The sequence below is a fragment of the Ananas comosus genome, linkage group 8 (assembly GCF_001540865.1).
Source record: "Ananas comosus cultivar F153 linkage group 8, ASM154086v1, whole genome shotgun sequence".
NCBI lineage: Eukaryota > Viridiplantae > Streptophyta > Magnoliopsida > Poales > Bromeliaceae > Ananas > Ananas comosus.
The window spans coordinates 6,612,026-6,633,677 of NC_033628.1; the positions used below are offsets into that span (position 1 = coordinate 6,612,026).

At 36.1% G+C, this 21,652-nt stretch overlaps 1 protein-coding gene across 2 annotated transcripts; it reads right to left on the minus strand.

Moving 5' to 3' along the window:
• On the minus strand, window positions 1,786-20,258 carry LOC109713689 (large proline-rich protein bag6). 2 transcript variants are annotated; one of them, XM_020237864.1, is made up of 16 exons: window positions 20,049-20,258; window positions 19,007-19,090; window positions 16,734-16,851; window positions 14,587-14,691; window positions 12,140-12,258; window positions 11,932-12,012; window positions 10,871-11,014; window positions 10,734-10,803; window positions 10,493-10,647; window positions 8,612-8,776; window positions 8,464-8,535; window positions 8,259-8,379; window positions 7,026-7,837; window positions 6,300-6,887; window positions 4,792-4,947; window positions 1,786-2,360 (listed from the first exon to the last, which is right to left on the minus strand). In XM_020237864.1, exons 2-16 carry the CDS (start codon window positions 19,085-19,087, stop codon window positions 2,286-2,288), a joined length of 2,862 nt encoding a protein of 953 aa, XP_020093453.1. In that variant the 5' UTR covers window positions 19,088-19,090; window positions 20,049-20,258; the 3' UTR covers window positions 1,786-2,285. The 2 variants fall into 2 exon arrangements, with proteins under 2 accessions (XP_020093453.1, XP_020093452.1); XM_020237863.1 differs by having other exon boundaries at window positions 18,959-19,090.

Sequence of the window (21,652 nt, forward strand, 5' to 3'; positions counted from 1 at the left end):
TCCCATATGGATTAGAAATATTTTAAATAAATCCAAATGTGGACGAATTCCAATATGTATAATATTTAGTATTGTTAACCTATTATATATGAATTAGTTGCTTTGTAGTTGAAGTGCGATAACCTTTAAACGGGTTAGGTGGTATGAGACCAAAACTTTCAGAACAGGGTTTGGAACTAGAAGGGCAACTTTCAACTCGACGGCGTGTGGATCTCGGTCTGGGTCTGGGTCTGGGTCTGGGGCCCCATTTATCTTTGGCCGGCACAGAAATAAGCTGCTCGACGGGATCCTCTCGAGATGCATAAAATCAAACAACTGAAATTAAATGTTTACCTTATAGCCGGGAGATGACACGTTTGAATCTTTCTTAAGATTATGACTACTTCCCGTTATGGATTTGCAATATTATCATCGCCCAGCCCAAATTAAAGTTTGGTTGAGACTTACAATATATACTAGTAAGGGTACATTTGGTTTCCTAAGAGTGGTTAAAATAAAAAAATTATTATTTTTATAAAAGTGACTATTATAAAAATAACTTTGAATTATATTATTTGGTTGGGTGCAAAGTCAAAATAAAAAATTATAGTTTTGTGGTTTTGATTATTTAATTATAAATAAAGGGGAGAAAAATATAAACAAACAACTGATACTTGTAATTTAAATTTAAATCTAAATCTAAATTTGAATGCAAAGTTAAATTTTAAATTTTAAATTTTAATTTAAATTTAAATATGAGTTAAATTTATAATTAAAATTGAAGGCATACAATTAAATTTGTAATTTGAATTGAAAATTTACGTTATAACTCATAACTGAAATTAAATTTTAAAATTAAATTTCAACTAATAAATTTAAAATTGGAATTCAAGTTTCGATAGATAATTTGAACTTAGTAGTTCGAAATAATTTGAATTCGAAGTTCAAATTGAAATTTTTTGGCTATAAATACTTTGAATAGAATTTAAATTTGAATATTTTTATTTAAATTTAAATTTAAATTTTCAAACTACAATTTAAATTTGAATAATAATTTAAATTTAAGCCTTAAATTTAAAAATAAATTTGGAAATTTGAATATAAAAATTGTGTTAATTTTGAAGCTACAAATAAAATTCAAAATGTGAAATTAAATTCATGATTTTAAATCAGATTTAAAGTGGAAATTCAACTCTAAAAATAAATCCAAATATTAAAATTAAGAGCTCTCCATTTCCGTGTAACCAAGTATGCCCTAACAAGCAAAAGGAACCAAGTCAAAAACAAATAACATTGTAGCATAAGCTGAGGGATTTAGGGCCCCTCGGAATTGGGCGAAGAATGCATTATGTGGTTAAGGAAAAGTACAATTGTTTCCACAAGTTATAACGACGCCGTGCAAATTGCAGTGGTTCAGCACGCGATATTATACCATACCACGTCAGCATTAATAAATTATACTTTGCAGTGGTTCGGCATACGATATAATCAGCATATTTCTTAATAATTATACTACGTGGCACTAATTGCGGCAATTCAGTAGAAGATATTTTTTTCTTCGATCCTGTTCACAAAAAGAGAAAAGTTTACCTCTACGGACTACACTGAAAACTCCTTTTTGGTCCAACAGCATCAGGCACGCATGCATGCATAATTAGAATAGATTTTGGCTGACCGTGAAAATACCTACGCTAGCCCCTCAATGTTGGCATAGAGGCCACCTGACAATAGTACTTAGATCCAACTTTATGCGTAAATGAGATGTTAGCAGCAGATCTAACGACGAAAAATAAGCCTCCCACAATCTCACACTCAAGTGCCACAGGTATTATTACACAATATTTTCTTCACAATCATTCACAGAAAACACCAAAGCCGCTATCTCTTGGGGATCATCTAATGTACAAAATTAGATGATATATTATCTCAAAAGCACATCTTAGGGTATGTGCCAATCTTCAAGGCAGTCATACATTTAGATAACTGTCAAATATTCACGTAAGTTCCCAAGAAGATGACGAGTATATAAAACCCTAAAGTAGCTGTTACACATTTACAAAAGGTGTATCTATGGTAATACACTAGACGGACATTTATGAAAGCACATCTAGCGTAACCCCATGGTGATAATAAGTATAGACTTTTCACAACAGACGAGACCAGACTGTACTTAAACACTTGCAGTATCCAGCAAAATCCAAGTTTGGGCTGAAAAAATCTTGTTTAACAAATCCTTCATAAGACGCATCTCAAATTATGCGACAAAAAAGAGGATCAGCTTTGTATAGAAGTAAAAAATATGGATCTTATGACTTGTTTTCGGAGTTGGATTCTGACTGCAGCCTCTGGTGAATTTGATTGCGCAAGATACTCATATATTCCTAGAAGAGCAAAAAAATTGACGGGATGTAATATAGAATTTAGAGGCATCAAACAAAATGCAACAAGAATTATTCTTTAATCACTTCAAATACTGTTAAAAAATAAAAACTATATGCATGAAAAAGATTCGATACTCATTTGTTGGTGAGCAGCGCCCACAGATGTCAAAATCAATAATAAAACGAGACAAGATGTCCTACTATCATAACATATGCGTTCTAGGAACAACAGTTGCTACCTCGGCAAATGGAATGAGACCATTACACAAGTAAAAGAGAATTATATTACTCATAAAACTAGTAAAGATTAGGTCTATAGTATGTTGGTAGATTAAAATGTATGGTAAGAAGGTAGCAGCAAATCTAACTTTAGATCACAAAAAAGGATCTTTGGTATCCAACATATGTCACATTTCCTTCTATTTGGGCAAAGTTAATACGTTTAACAGTCTCAAAGCCATCAAGCAATGACTACTCCTATTGGGAAGCAAAGAACATTATCTTTCAGAACTTCAGATCAAATAGATGGCCAATGTTAGAGTTCAACAAGGAAATAAGAACCAAAAGTCTACAATAGCGATCTATGCCAACATAGGGATATCAGATGACTCGATCACACTTGGAAGACAAATCATATTAATTCCTGGTACATTCAAAGCTAGTTGTCACGGACAAAATGTTTCCCGCTGACTTCTCCTTGACAGTGGCCCAACTCTGCTAGCGAAACGGGTTGAAAATGGATTGAATCGGATTGTCAAGGAGACCCAAATCCAAACCGCTGTGGGGAGACAAAGGGTTTTGTAGTTCTCCCATCAATGATGAAAACTCAAAGGGTTATGAAACTCTCATGAGTTATGGAGTGACTTTTGGGCTTATGGCTCATTATGAGGGTGAGTTAATGTATCTCATAATGAGAGAGTTAGTGTGTGTCTAGGTTCATTGTATCTAGGAGCATATAAGTAGTGGGGTTTGGCTAAGGTCAAAACACACAAGAGAGAGTGTGTATATGAGTTGTAATTCTCATTTTCTAAGTAGTGTAGTACTTAGCTTTTTGAGAGAACCTCTGCCTTTTTCTCTTGCGTCATTCTCTTTGCATACTTAGTCGTAGGACGCGAAGGTTCGGACTAGCAATAAGGACGAAGGCTTGCCCATCTTCGAGCAGGAAGGTGGGCGCCGCATGGGCTTTGCGAACAGAAACGCTAAGGCCGTGACATAGTGCTCATTCAATGGAGAATAAAATAATATACATTAATGTTTGCCTTTTTAGCATAAGATTATACAAAAGATATTGAATATTTCCTAGCTATGATTTCTGATGTAATAGACAAGTATCACTGTGCTCTACACCATTAGAAACTGCCTTCACTAACCAGCACTAGAGATTGTGTGTCATTCATGACCCAAACATGACACAAATCTATGGTATATCATATGAATAAGCAGATTTTGAATTTGTAGGATGTTTCTAGAGAGGATATACGAGCCTCATAGTTTTAATCAAGACAGTGCTATCTGTACACCCAAAAGGTGCAAATCTTACAACCCTCCATCCTAAGGTTTAGAAAAAATTTTGGGTTCTCTCTAGGCGTCACAGACTATGATACGAGACACGGAACACAACATGACTCGAACATGGTGACTCGACAGTTTCAAAAAAATTAGAACACAGAAACGGCATAGACACTGCTAATAAAACATAATAGTATTAATATAGTAACATATATTATTATATATTAGTAGTTAATTTTACTAAAATATTAATATATTTCGCACAATAAAATTCTCATTAATAATTCATATGTTTTAAGAATAATTTATTTATATTGTCCAACAAAATTTGAATGTATTCATCAAAAACCAAAAGATTTATTATCTTACATTATATATTTATATAAGTAAAATAAAATTAGATATATATATTTTTTAACGGGATGCGGTATGGACCTGCGCCGAACGCGTGTTCATGGCATGACCATGTCGGACACGATTCCGACACGGACACACGAAGCTTATAGAAGTATCCGTAAAACATAGGGTTCTCTTCTTGTCAACTTATTTTTATTTTTAATATTAAAAATCCAAAGGATTTGTAAAACCTAGAATGAAGAGGTGTAAGATTTACACCCCTTTTTGGGGTGTACAGCAAGCATTTTCCTTTAATCAAAATACTAAATGCTATACAGCAACAAACTGCAGCAAAGGTAGCCAATTTCAATTGCAAGATGCCAAATAAAAAATGCTTAAAGAAATTATTTATTAAGACATGCTCCGCAGATGCAGCAAAGATAGCCAATTTCAATTGCAAGATGCCAAATCAAAAATGCTTAAAGAAATTATTTTATTAAGACGTGCTCCGCAGAGATAGCCGATTATCAGCAAAAGCATGAAAACTTTGGAAGATGTACATGCAAAACGGAGAGATAATACGTACATTTGCAAGCTCTGTATTCCCACTAAGTTCCCCAGCAAGATCATGGAAGCTGTTATCTTCACCATTCAGACGACCAGCACCTTCAAGCACAGCATGAAAAATATCTGCAGGGGAATCATGCCGTGCAATTCTTTCACAAGCTTGATGGAGATCAATCTGAACACAAAATATCAATAAAAAAAGGAACAAAAAATCAGCTGGTGGATGTTGTCAAGTTTGTCAGTCTCTTTTAAAAATAAAAAATGACCAGTCATATTAGGTAGACACTTAGACGAGGACCATGTTTTATCTCCTAATTAAATATGTTGGACATGATTAGGTGGATGGAGAAATATATGAAAGAAAAGGCTTGGGTAAAAAACTAACAAAAGCAACAAGTAAATGAATTATCACATGCTTTTTGTATACAATTTCTAGAGAAGGCAAGTTCCTGTGCTCGACATCCAGAAGCAACGCAATGGAGCATGTAAAATGCAAAGCTTCCTATCAAACACTCCCTCTTATGAAAAGAAAAGGACGGTAATTAAAGGATAAAACGTAAGGACAAAGTAAAAGATCAGAAGAAGACAGAATTTCCTGATCTGGAAGTTGGAAAACATTGATCTCCCAACAAATTTCTGCAATTTTCTCTCTTGTTCGTTTCAATGAATAACAGGTGCTGAACTCAATTTCCGTTTCAGTTACTTGGCAGAAGATCCAGCTATTTACACTCCCTTTGGATGGAGAGGCGAAAAAGGAAAAGAAAGTTAGGGGAGTCATTTATCTTGTTTGAATTGAAACATGAGGAACGAAAAGGAAAGAGGAAGAGAAAATGACCTTCCATGATGGTTGATCTTTTTTCCCTTTGAAAAGTGGATAGAAAGGGAGTGTTAGTTTTCTCGTCTTCTTCCCTTCATCCATACAACATGAGAGCAAAATACTTTCTTTTCTCCTCCTCTCCTTCATTTTTATTTTCTTCTCTTCTATTCTCTCCATCCAAACAAAGGATTAGATTTGGTGTATTACCTTCCTTAAGTGTGTCCTGTCCTTGGTAGGCCACCACCATAAGTTAACTAAAATATAGAAGCCTCTTTTGACTTCAGAGATTGTCTTGAAAAATAGACAAAACACAGACTACCTAGTTTGGACATCATAGACACATCAAAAAGCAACTATAATGTCAAAGTGACTGCATGAGGGAATCCCACGCATCCATCTTTTTGACTTTTGCCAAGTCAATCAAATGAATGGCACTAAATGCAGTGACTATCAAAGAAGCACAGTAGCTCACTCCACCTTTCTATTTGCAATTTTGGTGCATAACACATAAAGGCATTGTTCAATGTCAAGATTTCTTCATTCATTCTCCTCTTCCTTAAAGAAAGGAAAAAGAGGGAAACAAATAAAGAACCAAAGATATGCTGAACTATTTTTTGCTGACATAGCAATCTATACCTAAAAATACGGAATTTAAGACCAAAAAGAAAAAATTAAAAAAAAGTACGCCTAAATGGGGTATAAATATGTACCAAAGTATCCCTGTTGTTTGACATGTCAGATTGACAAATTCTACTATCATTCCTCAGGTGCCGAGGTTCAGATTGCACACCATTGACCGCTGTAGCCCATGGAGATCCTCCGCTTAGAGCTTGTGAGACAACAGGCATCATCTGCTGAATCATCCTTGAAAAACCAAGCCCACCCTGACCACCCAAACCGAGTAACATGCTCCCAAGTTCTTGGCCGCCGCCACCTTGTCCTTCAGCCTGTTGAACCATACCATCCAGCGCACTCCTTAATGCAGGGCTCCGCATGCACTGTTCCATCATGCTCCTCAAATCAGTGGGCGAGCTGACGCCAGTCTGCTCGGCTACATTTGTCAAAAGATTGTTGAAAACAGGGGTCTGGAGGACCCGCGATATCATATTGCTAACATTGGCTTGTCCTACAGTAGAGGACGGTGTTGGAATGGAGGAGCCTTGGTCATTCATTGGACTATTTGAATCGGAGCTTTGTGACACAAGAGATCGCGGAATCTGCTGGCCCCTAGTGATTGATTGCTGATTTTGATTTACCGAAGAGGTTTCACTCCCGCTAGGTTTTGCTGGTTTGCGTCTCTGAGGAAGACAATAAAAGAGAAGTATATAAGATATCTAATGCAAGCATTGAAAACTAGAAAACAAGAAATAAAAATTTAACCAAATTTGAATATCACTTTTCAACGTTTCATATAGCAAGCTGACATTCTTTATCACCTTAGGCTGCAAACTCCCAAAACCTAACCCCAAGGGAGCAGGCATATCACTTTCAGAGCTGGGTCGAGAAGCGCCCATATGTCCATCTGGCTGGGAATTTTTCTCCATCGACTTATCAGCTGATGAACTGGAGGGAACATCACTATGTTCCCTATTTGATGATCCAGCTGCAGAATCACCGCGATTAATATTATCAAGCACAATCGTGTTTGATGATGAAGATGACAAGCTACTCCCTGCAGTAGCACTGGACAATGCATTATCATTCTGTGCACTTGTTGAAGCAGAAAGTGCAGACCCAGAACCTGCCTCTGAGAAAGTTGGAGGAAATGGGTTAGATGTAATAGCAGGTTGTGCTCCAATGTTCACAGTTGGATGAGATACTTGTGCTTCGTTTCTTAAAGTAAAAGATGATAAATTCTGGCCTGGCACATTCCCAGATAAAGCACTAGTGGCGCGTGCATTAATCTGTGCAACTACCGCAGGGATACCACCAGGCCCTGAGAAAGTTTGTGGGATAACAACGGCCGCATTGGGCTGAGGGGCCGGTTGGTTAGGGAGTGATGGTGATTGAGGCCTCACTTGAATAGGGTAAATAACACTTAGAACATGATTTCCACTCTCAGCAGGTGAGCGTGCCGGTATAGCTGCAACCACTGTCCTTGCTGGCATCCCTCGCACTGAAGAAGCTGAATCACCTGAAATATTTCCACCTTGGGCAACTTGTTCCATGTTAGGCTGTTCTCCATGAGCAGCATCACCTGAAGTTGTCCTTGTACCAGCAGTTGAACCACCACCAGTTGTTGAAGTACCTGTTGGTAAGGAAGATTTTAGACCACCACCCTACTAGAAGAGAAATTAATCCCTGGATCTGGTCCACCACTTCAGACACAAAGCAGCCCCATATATTTTTAACCCTAGAGACCTTAGAATCTAAATGTAAACCATGTCCATTAAATCTCTAAATGTTCTATTATGAAAAATAGGAAGTTCTGGGAAACTTATTCCAAAAAGTCAATGGCTAGCTATTGTTTGTTACGTGAGAACTAGGCTTTTAAAAAGTAGGATTTTTTTAACATGGAGGCCCTTTAGGTGTTGGAGATCATGCCCAACAGCTTAAAACTCCACTTTAAAACATCAAGGATTGTATTTTAGGGATCAGCCCACAGTGCACCACATCCAGACAACAAATTCTCGCAGTAGAAAGGTTAGAGGGGTATAACATTTCATCACCAGCATGAATATGGATGTTGATGTTTCTCGAAGGATCTCCACCAGCCAATGGACCAGTAGCTCCATTTACAAAAGGGGTAGGACTAACACCAAACAAGGAGCTAGTCTGAAGAGGAAAAGGCTGCAGTAGAAAGCAATATGTTGATGCAAAAATTGCTCAATAAAAAATTTCTAATATCAGGAAGTAGAGAAAATAAACGGCAACCTGAACCATAATAGGATTTGGACCTGTAGCAGATATATAAACTGAGGGTCCAGAGTTTACAAAAGATTCAGCCTGCACCATTCAAAAAAGAAATCAGCTAATGGTTCAAGGAACTCAAACTATAAACAAACATAAATAATTAGCATACAGGAGATTGCCCCATGCGAAGTGTCATAGTTGTCCGACCAAGCTCCAAAAGCATAGCACCTAAATGCTGCATAGCTAGTCCTGCATGCATCGCCTCATTTTGAATCCGAGTCCGCACAGCTGCATCAATTGAAGTGGCCTCTCCCTCCAGACGTTGTGCAATATGCTGAAATAATCATTTAGAGAATGGAATATTTCGTGCATATTTCATGACGCCAAATTATCATAGTTAATATTTACCGAACACTGAATTTGGAGCTGCGAATTATTTGTAAATCACAACAGGTCAAAGAAACATTTGCACTTTGAGCACAGATTCTGTGAATTATTACTAGCATCTTTAATATCACTGAACTGGCCAATATGACTTGGTCAAGATATAAGGTAGATTCAAATCAAGGAGTTCAATTCCACTTTAGAATTTTAGCGAAAATGACCATAGAAATTTTCTTTTCACTTGGCTATTCAGTTTTCTTGTGCTTACAAATAAAGTCGAATCACTACATTAGAAAATTGGGTTAATTACTACATATCCTGTAAACTTCTAAAATTGCTTCCTGTTCCTAAAGGCCCTGTTTGGATGTCAAAACAAGACATCCAACATACTCGGTATGAAGATTTTCTTGCCTAAATAGAAGATAGGAGTTTGGTTTTTACTCATTGAAAGGCCTTCGCACCCATGATTTGATAAGATAGTATATTTGACCTACGAGGTAATTTATCTTACTTGGAAAAAACAACTCAAAAGGCTAAATATGATATCCATTTTGGACAATTTTGATCACACTCCTCATCTACCAAATACTACATGCTTCTTGAGTAAATCAATGGGATATACCAAAGAAGGTGTTCATGCATCCAAACAGGCAGCAAACTTTGAAGTAACTCCAACATATCCATCTAAATCTCTGAAATATTGGCCCTTGCACCACACTCTCAACTGCCCAGCACTCACTATTGGAAAGTTATCAAGGTCGATTTAAATGACAACATTACGCCCATAAATATTTCCCTGAAAACTTCTAATAATGATCATCTTCTTTTCCATGGCTCTTCTTCCCTCAGTTCTCCAGCCTAATCTACAGCCCCACCTCTGGCCAAATTCTATAGTCAATTCCCAAGCCCACCCAAGCCCACCTACGGCCTAACTCTCCAGCCATTTACCAAGTCCCACTCCACCCTTAACTCCCCAATCCCCCACATTGTCCCCAACCATCAAAGCAATCTCCTCAGTTAAATTCTAAATTGAACCTACGGAATTTGATAGATGAAGCATGACCTAAGTACTCATCCATTTATGTGGAAGAAATAAAGTGTTGAAGCTAAATTATGTTGCTAGCCTGAAGAGGAGTACATGAATAACTAATCCACCAAAAAGCTTCGTTGTATTTATGGATCGTTCTCTTAGAGCATCTCTAGTCTAACATGTCTTAGCAGTTCCCACCACCTTCATGTCGAATTACTTGGTAACTTCGTTATAATGAGTTCCCAACCAAGACTTATGACATGGAATTCGTTCACATAGGGAAGAAAAACCATTGCAGCATCAGAGAGCATGGAAATACAGAGATGAATGAGGGAAAAGGTAAATGATTTGCAAAAGAAATTGTAGGGACAGTTCACAGAAAAAATGCAGCCTAATTGTGGGACAGTTATCATGTAAACACCTAAACAGAAGCCTAATAAAAAGCAGCATTACGTGCAGCCCCTATAATCACAGGGTTTCATAATATATGGTTGTCGTTTTATTTTTTTGGTGGAAGACTAGCCATTTGGAAATTTTTTGGCTGCTAAATGGCAGTAGATGTCAAATACAGCCCATTACCTTTTGATAAATAAATCCACATTAAAGAACTTCACAAAAACCAAGATTAGAGCATACAGAAAGTGCAGATGCAGCACTGCCAGTAAGAAGTTGCCGTGCTCGCTCAATAACTGAACCCAAGACCTCTGGAGTTGGTAGATCTCTTGACCTAGAAGGAGCGGCATCAGACCTCTGTGGATGCTGAACATTGGTAGCAGCAGAAGAGTGATAACCTTCAAACACAAAAATACATTTAAACATGGTTAAAAGAATATGAAAAATACCTTTTAACACTAAATACATAAAAGTGTGACATTACCATAGTTCTGCAATGCTAGGTCCATGCGATTGATGAACTCCAAAAGGGTAGCCAAGGAATCAGGAATAACCTGAACAAAGAACATATAAATCAAATGCCCAAAAAAATTAACAAAAAGATAAGAAGAAACAGTCTACCGTATGACGAGATAATGCTGCCGGGAGAAGAGGTGATATTTGAAGTTGGTGATTGAGAATTGCAAATCCTGGCTGCACAGGATTTCCAGGTTGAGTTCTACTACCAGCATTCTGTGGCCCTTCGGTTTCACCATTTGGTGGGACCTACATGAAAGCAAGGATCAAATATCGTTAAAGCTACGTGAAAACTAGTTTGGGACGACTATAGCTTCTGGATAATTGCCATTTTAGTAATGTTGTTCATAGAAAGCAAAACATTTAGTAATACGATCCAATTCCATACCTAGGGATGTCAATAGGTATGGATACCCAAAATTTTATCCGAATCCGAGCCCGAACCCGAACGGAGCGAATTTATCTGATGCTAAATGGATATGGCTTTAGATATGGATATCAAAAACAAAAACCCGACGAATATGAATACAGATATGGATTTTGACTTTACCCAACCCGAACCCAGACTCGACCCAAACCCAACACGAACCCAAATTTATTTTACATTATATATAATATGTATATAAAAATTTGATATTATATTGAATTTGTGTTTTAAAAATTTAGATTTAATGTAATATATTTTGAAATATTGAAAAGAGAAATAATTGTTTCAGGTTCAGATTTTTGGGTTCGGGTTTCAGATTTTTGGTCGGGTTCGGATTTAGATATGGATCTTTAAAATCCGTCGGGTCGGGTTCGGGTTCGGGTTCGGGTTTCGGGTTTGGAGTCAGGTTTGGATTCGGGTTTTTGAAAATCCGCCCCGAATCCGACCTATTGACATCCCTATCCATACCGACAAACTAAGAAAAATAAAAAAAGCAAAGAAAAACCAGCTTCCTGCCATAGCAGGAGTAAAGAATAAGGTTCAAAATGCTTCCAATGGGACAGTAAAATTAGGGCTTGAAATACCATTTCAGCGTTCTGCCATAGCAAATAGCTCTATACATTTTATTGGCCAAATGCATGGTAGCTGCTTTCTGGAGTAGACAAAGTACTCTAGAAACTAGGCCAAAGAGGGACAAAGTCTCCAATAATAAGTTGCAGCTAAAGAAAATGGTATTTACCGAAGTAGATGAAGTGCTGCTAACTCCTCCAGCAGGAGCAAGAATCCCAAGCCCCAAAGAACGCAGAAGTTCCCCAATACCCTGAAACAAAAGTGTAAATTTTTTAAACCCCCCAAAGAGAAAAAGATATAACTCATAGGCCAAGTAAAATAGAATACTGCAGTCTGACAAATTTCCACCAACTAAGATTTAATTATAGAAAGCGCACCCTAGCAATATCAGCTCCCATCCCTTCGCCCTGGTCAGCAATATTTACAGTCCCAACAACGACACTATGCGAAACTTGTCCCGTCCTGTTCTGCTGTGCATTTCCAATCGTTTCATTTCCTACAAATAGATGCACAAAATGCAAGATAGTCCTGCTGAAATACACACTTGTATAGATATGTTACACACGTACACACACATATACATACACACGTGCTTTATATATATTATGCTTTTATTGCTCAATTTCATGCAATGATGACTTTTCAATACTGATTACAAGGTTTTGATCTTTTTATGCACAAGACCGGACAAATCAAATTATCAGAAAAGTTTGATTAGTCACGATCAGTCCCAGAAATACAACAAAGGGTAAAGGGACTTAAAACAATAAATTCAACAAACTAAGATCCAGTTCATCAAACCCACATATTCAACTAAAGAAAAGGTGTCAGCACGATGCCAAGCATCATTGCATTTGTCACTGAAGAAGCTCGACAACATCAAGGCTTTAAGATAACATAGGGCACCAATAAATACCACCTAGCAAGGGATTACACATCATGCATAATCATCCTTAAATCAACCATGTGTTGCATGAACCACCAAGCTAGTAGCATTCACACATGTAGTGTTGAAATAGCTTAGTGGCAAGAAATGTTGTTAATGACCAAAATATTTGCTGCAGAAAGAAGGATGTGATAGAAAAAAGAAAAAAACATTGATTCAAAAATCTTACAAAGAAAATGTTAGAAGAACAAAATGGAAATGACTGGTAGAAAGTACCAATCACACAAGCATCTCATGCTTCTGTTTTCTCAGTATTCACTACCGGCATTGTCACTCACTCAAAACCTTAATACACAAAAGATTTAAGTTAAAAACTATATCATTAACGAAAGAAACGAATAGATACATTTATATCAATCAATAATTGTAGAGACTTTTGTAAAACTGTCCAAAAATACCCGATATCCCATACCCGACGACAAGCCTACCTGGACCCAAACCAGACCCGATAAAAAATGGATAGTATGCCAGTAAAAAAAATTACCTATTAAAGTTTTGGGCATGGGTCCGGATACTTTATACCCATAACCAACTTGGACCCGACCCAAAACCAACCTTTTAATGGGTAGGGTCCGGAAGAGTTTTCAAATCCGGACCTGTACCCAGACCTCGACCGGGACCAGGACCCGGACCCGGTGAAATGCCCAATAGTAAATAAAAAAGATTTGAAGTTGAGGGATCAACTTCAATACGACTTACATATGAAGGGTCTTTGTGTATTTGCATCCTAGTGAAACCCCAGTTGCTCTGTTTACTCCTTTTTTATTTTTTTATTTTAATCATTTTTTAAACCCTAGCTGCTCTGTTTACAGCTAGAATCTTTCTTTTGAACGAATTTTACTGGACCGGGTGCAACTCATTAGAACGCAAGTTTTCTATAGTGAGAAGTTTATAGTTTGCCCATAGGGTTAGGGCTACTATATTTTTATGAGTATAGACCTCTTTGTACTTAAGTTTTCAGCCGTTGGATGAAAAGATGTGCAGTTAGGATAATAGTGATCCCCGGTTAGGGTGATAGTGATCCCCTAGGGTTGAGTGGGTGGTTGGTTGAATAGTATAATCTAACGGGTGGAAATAATCAAAGGGTAGATCTAATGGCCGAAAACTTGAGTACAAAGGACTCTATACTTATAAGAATATAGTAGCCGGACTTTTGTCCATAGATTGTTTAATAAAGTCTATAAATATATATGCATACGGGTACCTATACCCGATCTAGACCCGACCCATACCGAACTTAAGCAGTTAGTATAGAGTCACTACCCAGACCCGCTCAAATAGACCCGGTGGGTATATTATTAACTAAAGTACTCAGACCGATCTGACCCAAAGTTAAATAGGTAGGGTATATATATTTTTCTACCTTTCTTTTTAGGATAGGGGTACAGTATATCAACTACCTAGACCCAACACGGTCCATGGACATTTTTAGTCTTTTGCATTGATGAATGAAACAATTAAGAAGATATAGCACTTTAACAAGTCAAAATGTAGTTTGTTAAAGATGTGTGTCCTCCTGTATGATATTGCCCTCTGACCGCAAGCACTAGCATATCAAGAAAAAAGGTAGCTCTGTGAACTGTGAACATGCTATCTGACATAGGTCAGCAAGCATTTACACTAACAGCACATAATTTGAATTTCTCTCCTACTGGCAAAGAGAGAAATGAAAAACATTGGCCAACCTAAATAACATGACCAAATCAAATTAAATCAAAATACTTATCAGGAAAGTGCTAATGAAAGCTCTGCAATTTAATGCCCAAATTGCTAGTGATCCTGGCAATAATGACAAGGCACAACAACTAGCCAACGACCAATCATGAAGAGTTATTAAACTTCACTTGAGTCAAAAAACCGAATAAAAAAAAAATTTACCATTATTACGACTGCTATCTTCTGAAGCTGCCCCTGGTTCAGTAGGACGTTGTGGTTGAGCTGGTTGTCTAGCAACCAAATGCAGTGTATGCCCATCTTCCACATCTATACTTTGTCAAGGTTACCAAATATACAAGCTTAACAAAAGAAAAAATTGTATCTCCTCACATTATAAGATCCAGAATAAACGACATGTATGAGAAGAACAGGTAATATTATCCTGTGCCAAGAAATAGTAATTTTGTTAAATACACCCAGCAACATCAAGATATCCAAAAAAAACAGTAACGAAAAAATAGCACTGTCAAAACTAATATCTTAAGTATTACAAAAAAAAGCAGAAGGATAGCACCCAGCTGTTTTTATGGATATGATCAAACAAAAGAGAGAACACAATCTAAGGAATAGTATGCAGCTGTTGACAATGGAAACTGTTTTCACCAAGAGCATAATGAAGTGGAAGTGGTGATACAAAATAAAGGTTATTAGAGAAGATATATGCACAACAAGAACATTTCAGCTAGAAACATCAACCTGTATATTTTGTTCTACTGACGCTCGGAATTTTTGAGTTTTACTTTTAACTGAAATTCTATGAGGTTAAATGTGTCAACAGATGGATGAATGCCTAATTGTTTGAAATCTGTATGATAATACAGTTTGTTCGGCAACCAAAACCAGTGTTTTAAATAGCGGCCACTATGCCTGCCATAGCGGCCGCTATAGCGGATTTTATGTGCTACCACTACACCATAATCTCTAAAGCGAAATTGAGCGGATCGGGTTCATAGCAGCCGCTTTAGTGGCATAGGGCTTGCTAAAGCGGTCGCTATAAAGCAGTCGGAAAGCGGGCACTATGAGCCCAAAACTTAAAAGTGCAAACGGGTTAAAACATCCAACCGGGGCAGGTTCTCAAGTAAAATAAAAGCTCAAATCCTGTTTCTAAGGGTTTGAAAGTTAAAGAGGCAATCCATTTTTTAATAGAGAATAAGATTTTAATCATCTACCTAAGATATCCTTTTTGACATCCATTTACAAATTGTTTAGATTGTTAACGGATCATAGATATCCTTTTTGAGTTTATGTCTTTTTGGTTTGCTAAATCGTAATATTTTAAAGTTAATCATAAGAGATAATGACATTAAATATGTATAATCTTGCAATACTAAAAAAAATGAAATGATTAATTGTCTTTTCTTCAAAATTATATGTATTTTTATAAGGAACATAAACATATTAAGTTTGTTTTCATGAAACCCGCTATGGGTTCATAGCGCCCGCTATGGTGCTTACTATCCGCTTTTCGCGCTGAGACCCTCCAAACGCTATGTGCCCGCTATCCACTATTTACAACCTTGACCAAAACAGATAAACATAGTAGAAACTAATTTTCACTTCTTTTAAAAAAGTGATTAGTTTGCAAACTAACTATCAAAGAAGTTTATCAGCCAAAACATTCAATTACATAAGAGTTTTGGGTTTTTTAAAAACAAAAAATTGGATAAGTTTAGCCAAATGAAGCCTGAAATTGGAATATTGGATTAATTTGGCCCTATTTTAACTTCATCCTCATTTTGACCTGGATTTTAATTTCACCTGGGTTAGTTTGAACTGAATTTTAATTTCATCCTCATTTTTCAATTGCAACACTTTAGTCCTAGTAGTTTGTTCAGCATAATAATTAAGCCCTTCTTTTCAATCAACCATCCAACACTACCATTATTAGACTTTTCTTTGTTAAAACATATGGACGAAATTGACATGGTTAAAATGTAGGGACCAATAAAAGTTGACGTCAAACTTGAAGGTTAAATATGAAACTTTGATAATGATGTAGAAATTAGGCTCAAATTTCCGATAATAAATTGTTATAATTGAAACTCTAAAGACAAATTAAACCCAGCTCAACTTTAGGTTCAAATTTATAATTAGAACTTAAATCTTATAAAATAAGAAAAAATAAATACTAAACTAAAATGAAGAGTACAAGTCAATTTTCTAACATAAGAAACAAACTGAGTAAAATGAGGACTAATGAGTACAAGAACTAAATAGATGTAAATATCTAAAAAGGCTAATTAAAAATATATATGATATGTATCTCAAAAGTTAGACATGAAAAAGAAGTACATAAAGAAAATGGATACGATATTCCGATAAGAGGTGATCATCCTTCAGAACTTTTCCTCTAAATATCAGCCGCTGCTGGTCCATTGGAACACCAGTCACACCTACAATCTTCTCCTTCAAAGCAGGTATCGGCAACTACAATAGATGTACAATCAGGTGAATTAGCATGAATGAGCCAAATCTACAAACAAGCAGTGTTGCAAAGAAAAGATGTGAAAGATAAAGACATTTCAGGAATGCAGAGATTCTAGGATTCAGCGAAAAAGGTGTTCTGTATTCATCAGAAAAGCTACTTCGGTTTCGTTTCTAAACGTTATAGAAACAAGGCAATATGAACATGCTCTCAAGTTGTTAATGATCCCTAGGTTGCATCAAGCTCAAGACAACCCTAACGACAAACACTCAGGGAATGCAATCAGCATCTGGAACAGAGCCCAGTTGGACCTATAGGAAATTTCTCTCATTCCCATGTTCTCCGCTTAGGACATTTGTGACTAGAGCCTCCAGCCTGATTAGCAAGCATAACCAAGCTATTAATCTACAGATTGTTTGATCTACAACCCCAATGAGCCACAAAAATGAATGATCTGTAACAGTGTAGAAGTTCGAAACAAAGGTGTTGAATTAAAAATATCTCATTAAATTACATAATGTTATCCCCAATGCAAAGAGCAAATTACTATATGCTACCGCTTACAGTAAGAAAAATGCGATCAATTTAGAAAAGAATAGCTAAAGAATAGCTAAAGAATAACCAAAATAGAAAGCTATGGATACAGAAACAACGTCAAAGCTGTTAATGTTCTGGTTCTACCTTGGAATGTTTTCTATCATGCCAATATGTCATGTTGGTATCACAAAGAGAACATTATACTTGAGCATACTATCAAGCCGTTGCATCCCATATTCGTATGTCACAGAGTTTTTGCATTATGGCATAGGCAGTGACATGGCCTAAAATTTACCACAAAGTCATATGCTGTTCATTCTGAAGGTGAGCTGCATATGGACCATATAATGATAGTAAATGTGGCAACAGTATCAGGTTTTATTTTCAAATGTTGACTGAAACCTCTTAAAATTAAGTAGTTTCAATCTGACAAAGTAAACCTGAATTTCCAATATATTGATGTATTAGAATTATACTTTATGCCACTTATATATGAAATATTGTTAAGGTTCGTATTAGTATCCCCAAAACAGCCAAAAGAGATCAAAATATGATAGAAGGAACAAAAATAACCAATTAATATATTGGATTTGGTTCTAAAAGCTAGGAGGCCAAAGTATTATGTTGTTGGATTAGTTTCAGGGGCTTGTTCTAGATCATAACCAACGAAAGCTGAAGTTTCAACTAACTATTATGTTGTTAGATTAGTTTCAGGTCCTCGCTCAAGATCCACGAATGAAGATAGAGTGATTGGATACTAGTTGGAGTTTCAGTCAAAACCATAATTATTGGACCAGGCCTAGACATTGACACAACTAGGCACCAGGTCACTAGGTCATCGATCCGAATGGTGAGCAACTGTCCAGACCACAGGCTCGAAAAGCAATAAATAAAATATATAAAATGTGCTCAAAGTTACTCCATGGATGGAAAACTGCATTAAATTAAGTCTAATCTACATATATTAAAAGTATTATAGGGATACTTCATAGTCTTAATTTAACAAAAACAAATAAAGCTAAAATAGTTCTTTGAAACTAAAAGAAACTCATAACTTGTCAAAACTATACGCACATCAGTAACATCTTCAACATGAAATGCTTAGCACTGTCATTACTGTATTCAACACATTCTCAACTTTGTTATAGGTTAAAAAACAAGATAGCATGTTTACAGCCTTAAATTTCCAAAGTACATGTAAGAATAGATCAGTTCCCTCTACTGAAGCAATGGAATCCAAATGGCACAACAACCACATCATAAGTTTAAGCAATAGGCAAAAAGGCATAATCAGGTGAAATCAATGTCATTATCCTTACTTGTCATGTTTCGTAGCTATTGCATTCCAAATGAAAAACCAAAGCTAAACCAATAAGTTAGATTGCCAGAACTTGTTATGGCATCATCAGCATATTACATATAGCCTTTCTGCTTATGCCTTCAATGCTAAAAAACGCTAACAATTAATTTTTGTGACGCACATCGCAAGCGAAAAGTAGAAAAAGGGAAAAAGAAGACAGCATAGATCTAAATTTATCAGAGTGCACTTTACAGCTAGAAAAGGAACATTACATCTTTGCGAACACGAAATTTATAAATCTGAGAATCAAGAGTTTTGACATTGATTTCGATAGTTGAGTCTGATCCATCACCGACTTCTTGCATTGAACTGCTACCGTCTTTGAAAGCTTCATCAGCCATCCTCTAGAGAAATAAAGAAGGATAAATGAAATAGGAAGATGTCAAGACTTGCACTAAATGACTCTGGAATGTACATGACGCTCTGCGTAGAAATTAAATCCCACCGGTGTTTGAAAAAGCCCAAAGCGCACCAAGGCACAAAGGGCTATCGGAGCCCAGGTGCAAGGCCCAAGGTGCATACGCACGCCTGAGCGAGCGAGGCACACATGTCTCGAAATAAACAAGAAAGTCTTTAATATAATACACCCTCCAACAATTGTTAAATGGCACTAAAAACTCTTTAAGATCATATTATCATAATAAACATTTCATAAGCACTAAAAACTCTTTAAGGGCTCTTTTCAAATTCAAAAAGGCTCTGTTTTATGCAGACAGAAATTGCTTTTATCAGAGTAAAGCATTGTAAAAGAAAACAAAAAAAACAAAATTTACTTCATCCTATGCACAGTTGCACACATAATGTGTGTTGTGTGTGTGTGTGTGTGTGTGTGTGTGTGTGTGTGAGAGAGAGAGAGAGAGAGAGAGTTAAAATAGTAACCTGTTTTACATCTTCACTTTGGAAAAAAAGGAAAAACACACTTTTAAGAAAAATAATAATAATTACTCCATCCTATTCTCAGATAACATGCAAGAGAGGCTAATCAGGTAAAATAGGATATTGTTATATTAAAAAATACAGAGAGAGTTTAAATATGATATAATCCTATTTTATTTAAAAAAAAAAAAAAAAAAAAAAAAAAAAAGTGGATAAGTGTTTTATACACAAATAAATTAAAATGTTGTTGATTTTCTCCCATTCTGTTCCACATAATATGCAGGTAAACAGATTCGTAGCTGTTAGATCTTAAACGAAGGGGCATAAGAATACTCAAAAGTATGCCTTTCTCATTTTCTTCTTCATTGCGCTTCGTTGCTACTGTGAAGAAGATAAGGAGGGAAGGGGGAAGAGAGAGATGAACACCTCTGAGGCCAATCCGCAGGGAGTAAGCGGCTGTGGAGCGGATCTATTTAGGCAAGCGAGAGGTAGAAGCCCGCCAGCGGGAGTAGCGGAGCTGCAGAGGTGACGGGGCAGGGAAGGAGCGGAGGCGAACGAGAAAGAGAGAGAGAGAGAGAGAGAGAGAAAGGGCGAAAGAGGACGAGAGAAAGGGCGACGAAGGTTTTTTTCTTTTTTTTTTTGTGTTAATTAGGGTTTGTTTTTTAATATTTATATTAAATACGTTGGACCCAAAAACTGCGTTGGGTTTGGTTTGCTTTGGTTTGGTTCAGATATAAATAAAAATTATTTATTATAAAAATAAATAAATATTTATATATAAATAGAAATTAGACTAATTTTATATTTAAATAAAAATTAGATTGTTTTTAAAAATAAGGTAATAGTGTTTGGATAGTTAGATTGGAATAAGGGGTATAAGAGTTATAATTTTAAATTAAAAATATTTTATCTAATTAATTAATATCTAAATATTAATTAAAAATAATTTAATACATTAATAAATTATGCATAAATATGTTAAATTATTAATTTTTTAATTATCTAATTAATTCTAAAATAAATAATTGATTAATTACTTTATTATTTAAACAATAGATAATAATTTAAATATATTAAGTAAATTAATTAATAATTTAATATAATAATTAAAATTAAATTTAGACTTTAATTAAACTTGCTCCTGCTTGCGAACAAGCTTGTTCCACGAAAAGGGTGGAACAATAGTTCTAGCCTTATACCGGCTTGTTCTAGAAAAAGGAGAACAACTATTCCAATCCCTAATTTCATGTTTGGGAAACAAGGGAAGATAATCCCTTATTCCACCTCTTGTTCTCCAACCAAACGAGGCCAAAAAGTATTCATACCTACTGTTCATTTTATGAGAAGCTTCCAACACAAAAAAAAGATTATAATAAACTGTAATGTGCGCGATAAAATCAATGCATGGATGGCGAAAAGATGATACATGAAATTGAGAAAAAAAAATATGGAAAACGATAATCTGGCAAGTCGTATAGTCAACTTGTAAAAAGAATTTGGTGGTACAGGGGTATTACTTCTTGGACGGTTTCTGTCACGCCCTGGATTTCAGCGGAAGCTTACAAGTCGCGTGCACAGACCCGCCGTGTACACCACAACTCAAGTATACACCAGGCGTCTACAAATAGTATAGTAAAAGAATTCGATTCTAATCAGGTAATCAAAGCAAAACTTAAAAGTTTAAACTTATACCATCCAAGACCTTATTACAGTAAATAAGAACAAAATCCAATTTACATGATCTTAATATACATCACTGAACTAATCTACATAAACGGGTAAAGATCGTCTATTTAACGTCAAGAAGGCTCTAGCTAGCCGCTGATCCCTCGCCAGGAACCCTAGCATTTCCCGCTGTGGGAGGCTCTATAAAAACAACAACAAAGAGGATATGAGAACTATTAAACAATAGTTTCCAGTGGGTAAGCCACCGAGAGTGGCGAAGTACACCACTAGGTCAACTGTGGCATGAGTAAATAGCAATAAAGAAGCAACTAAATGCAACAGGTATGAAAGTAAACTACTCATGC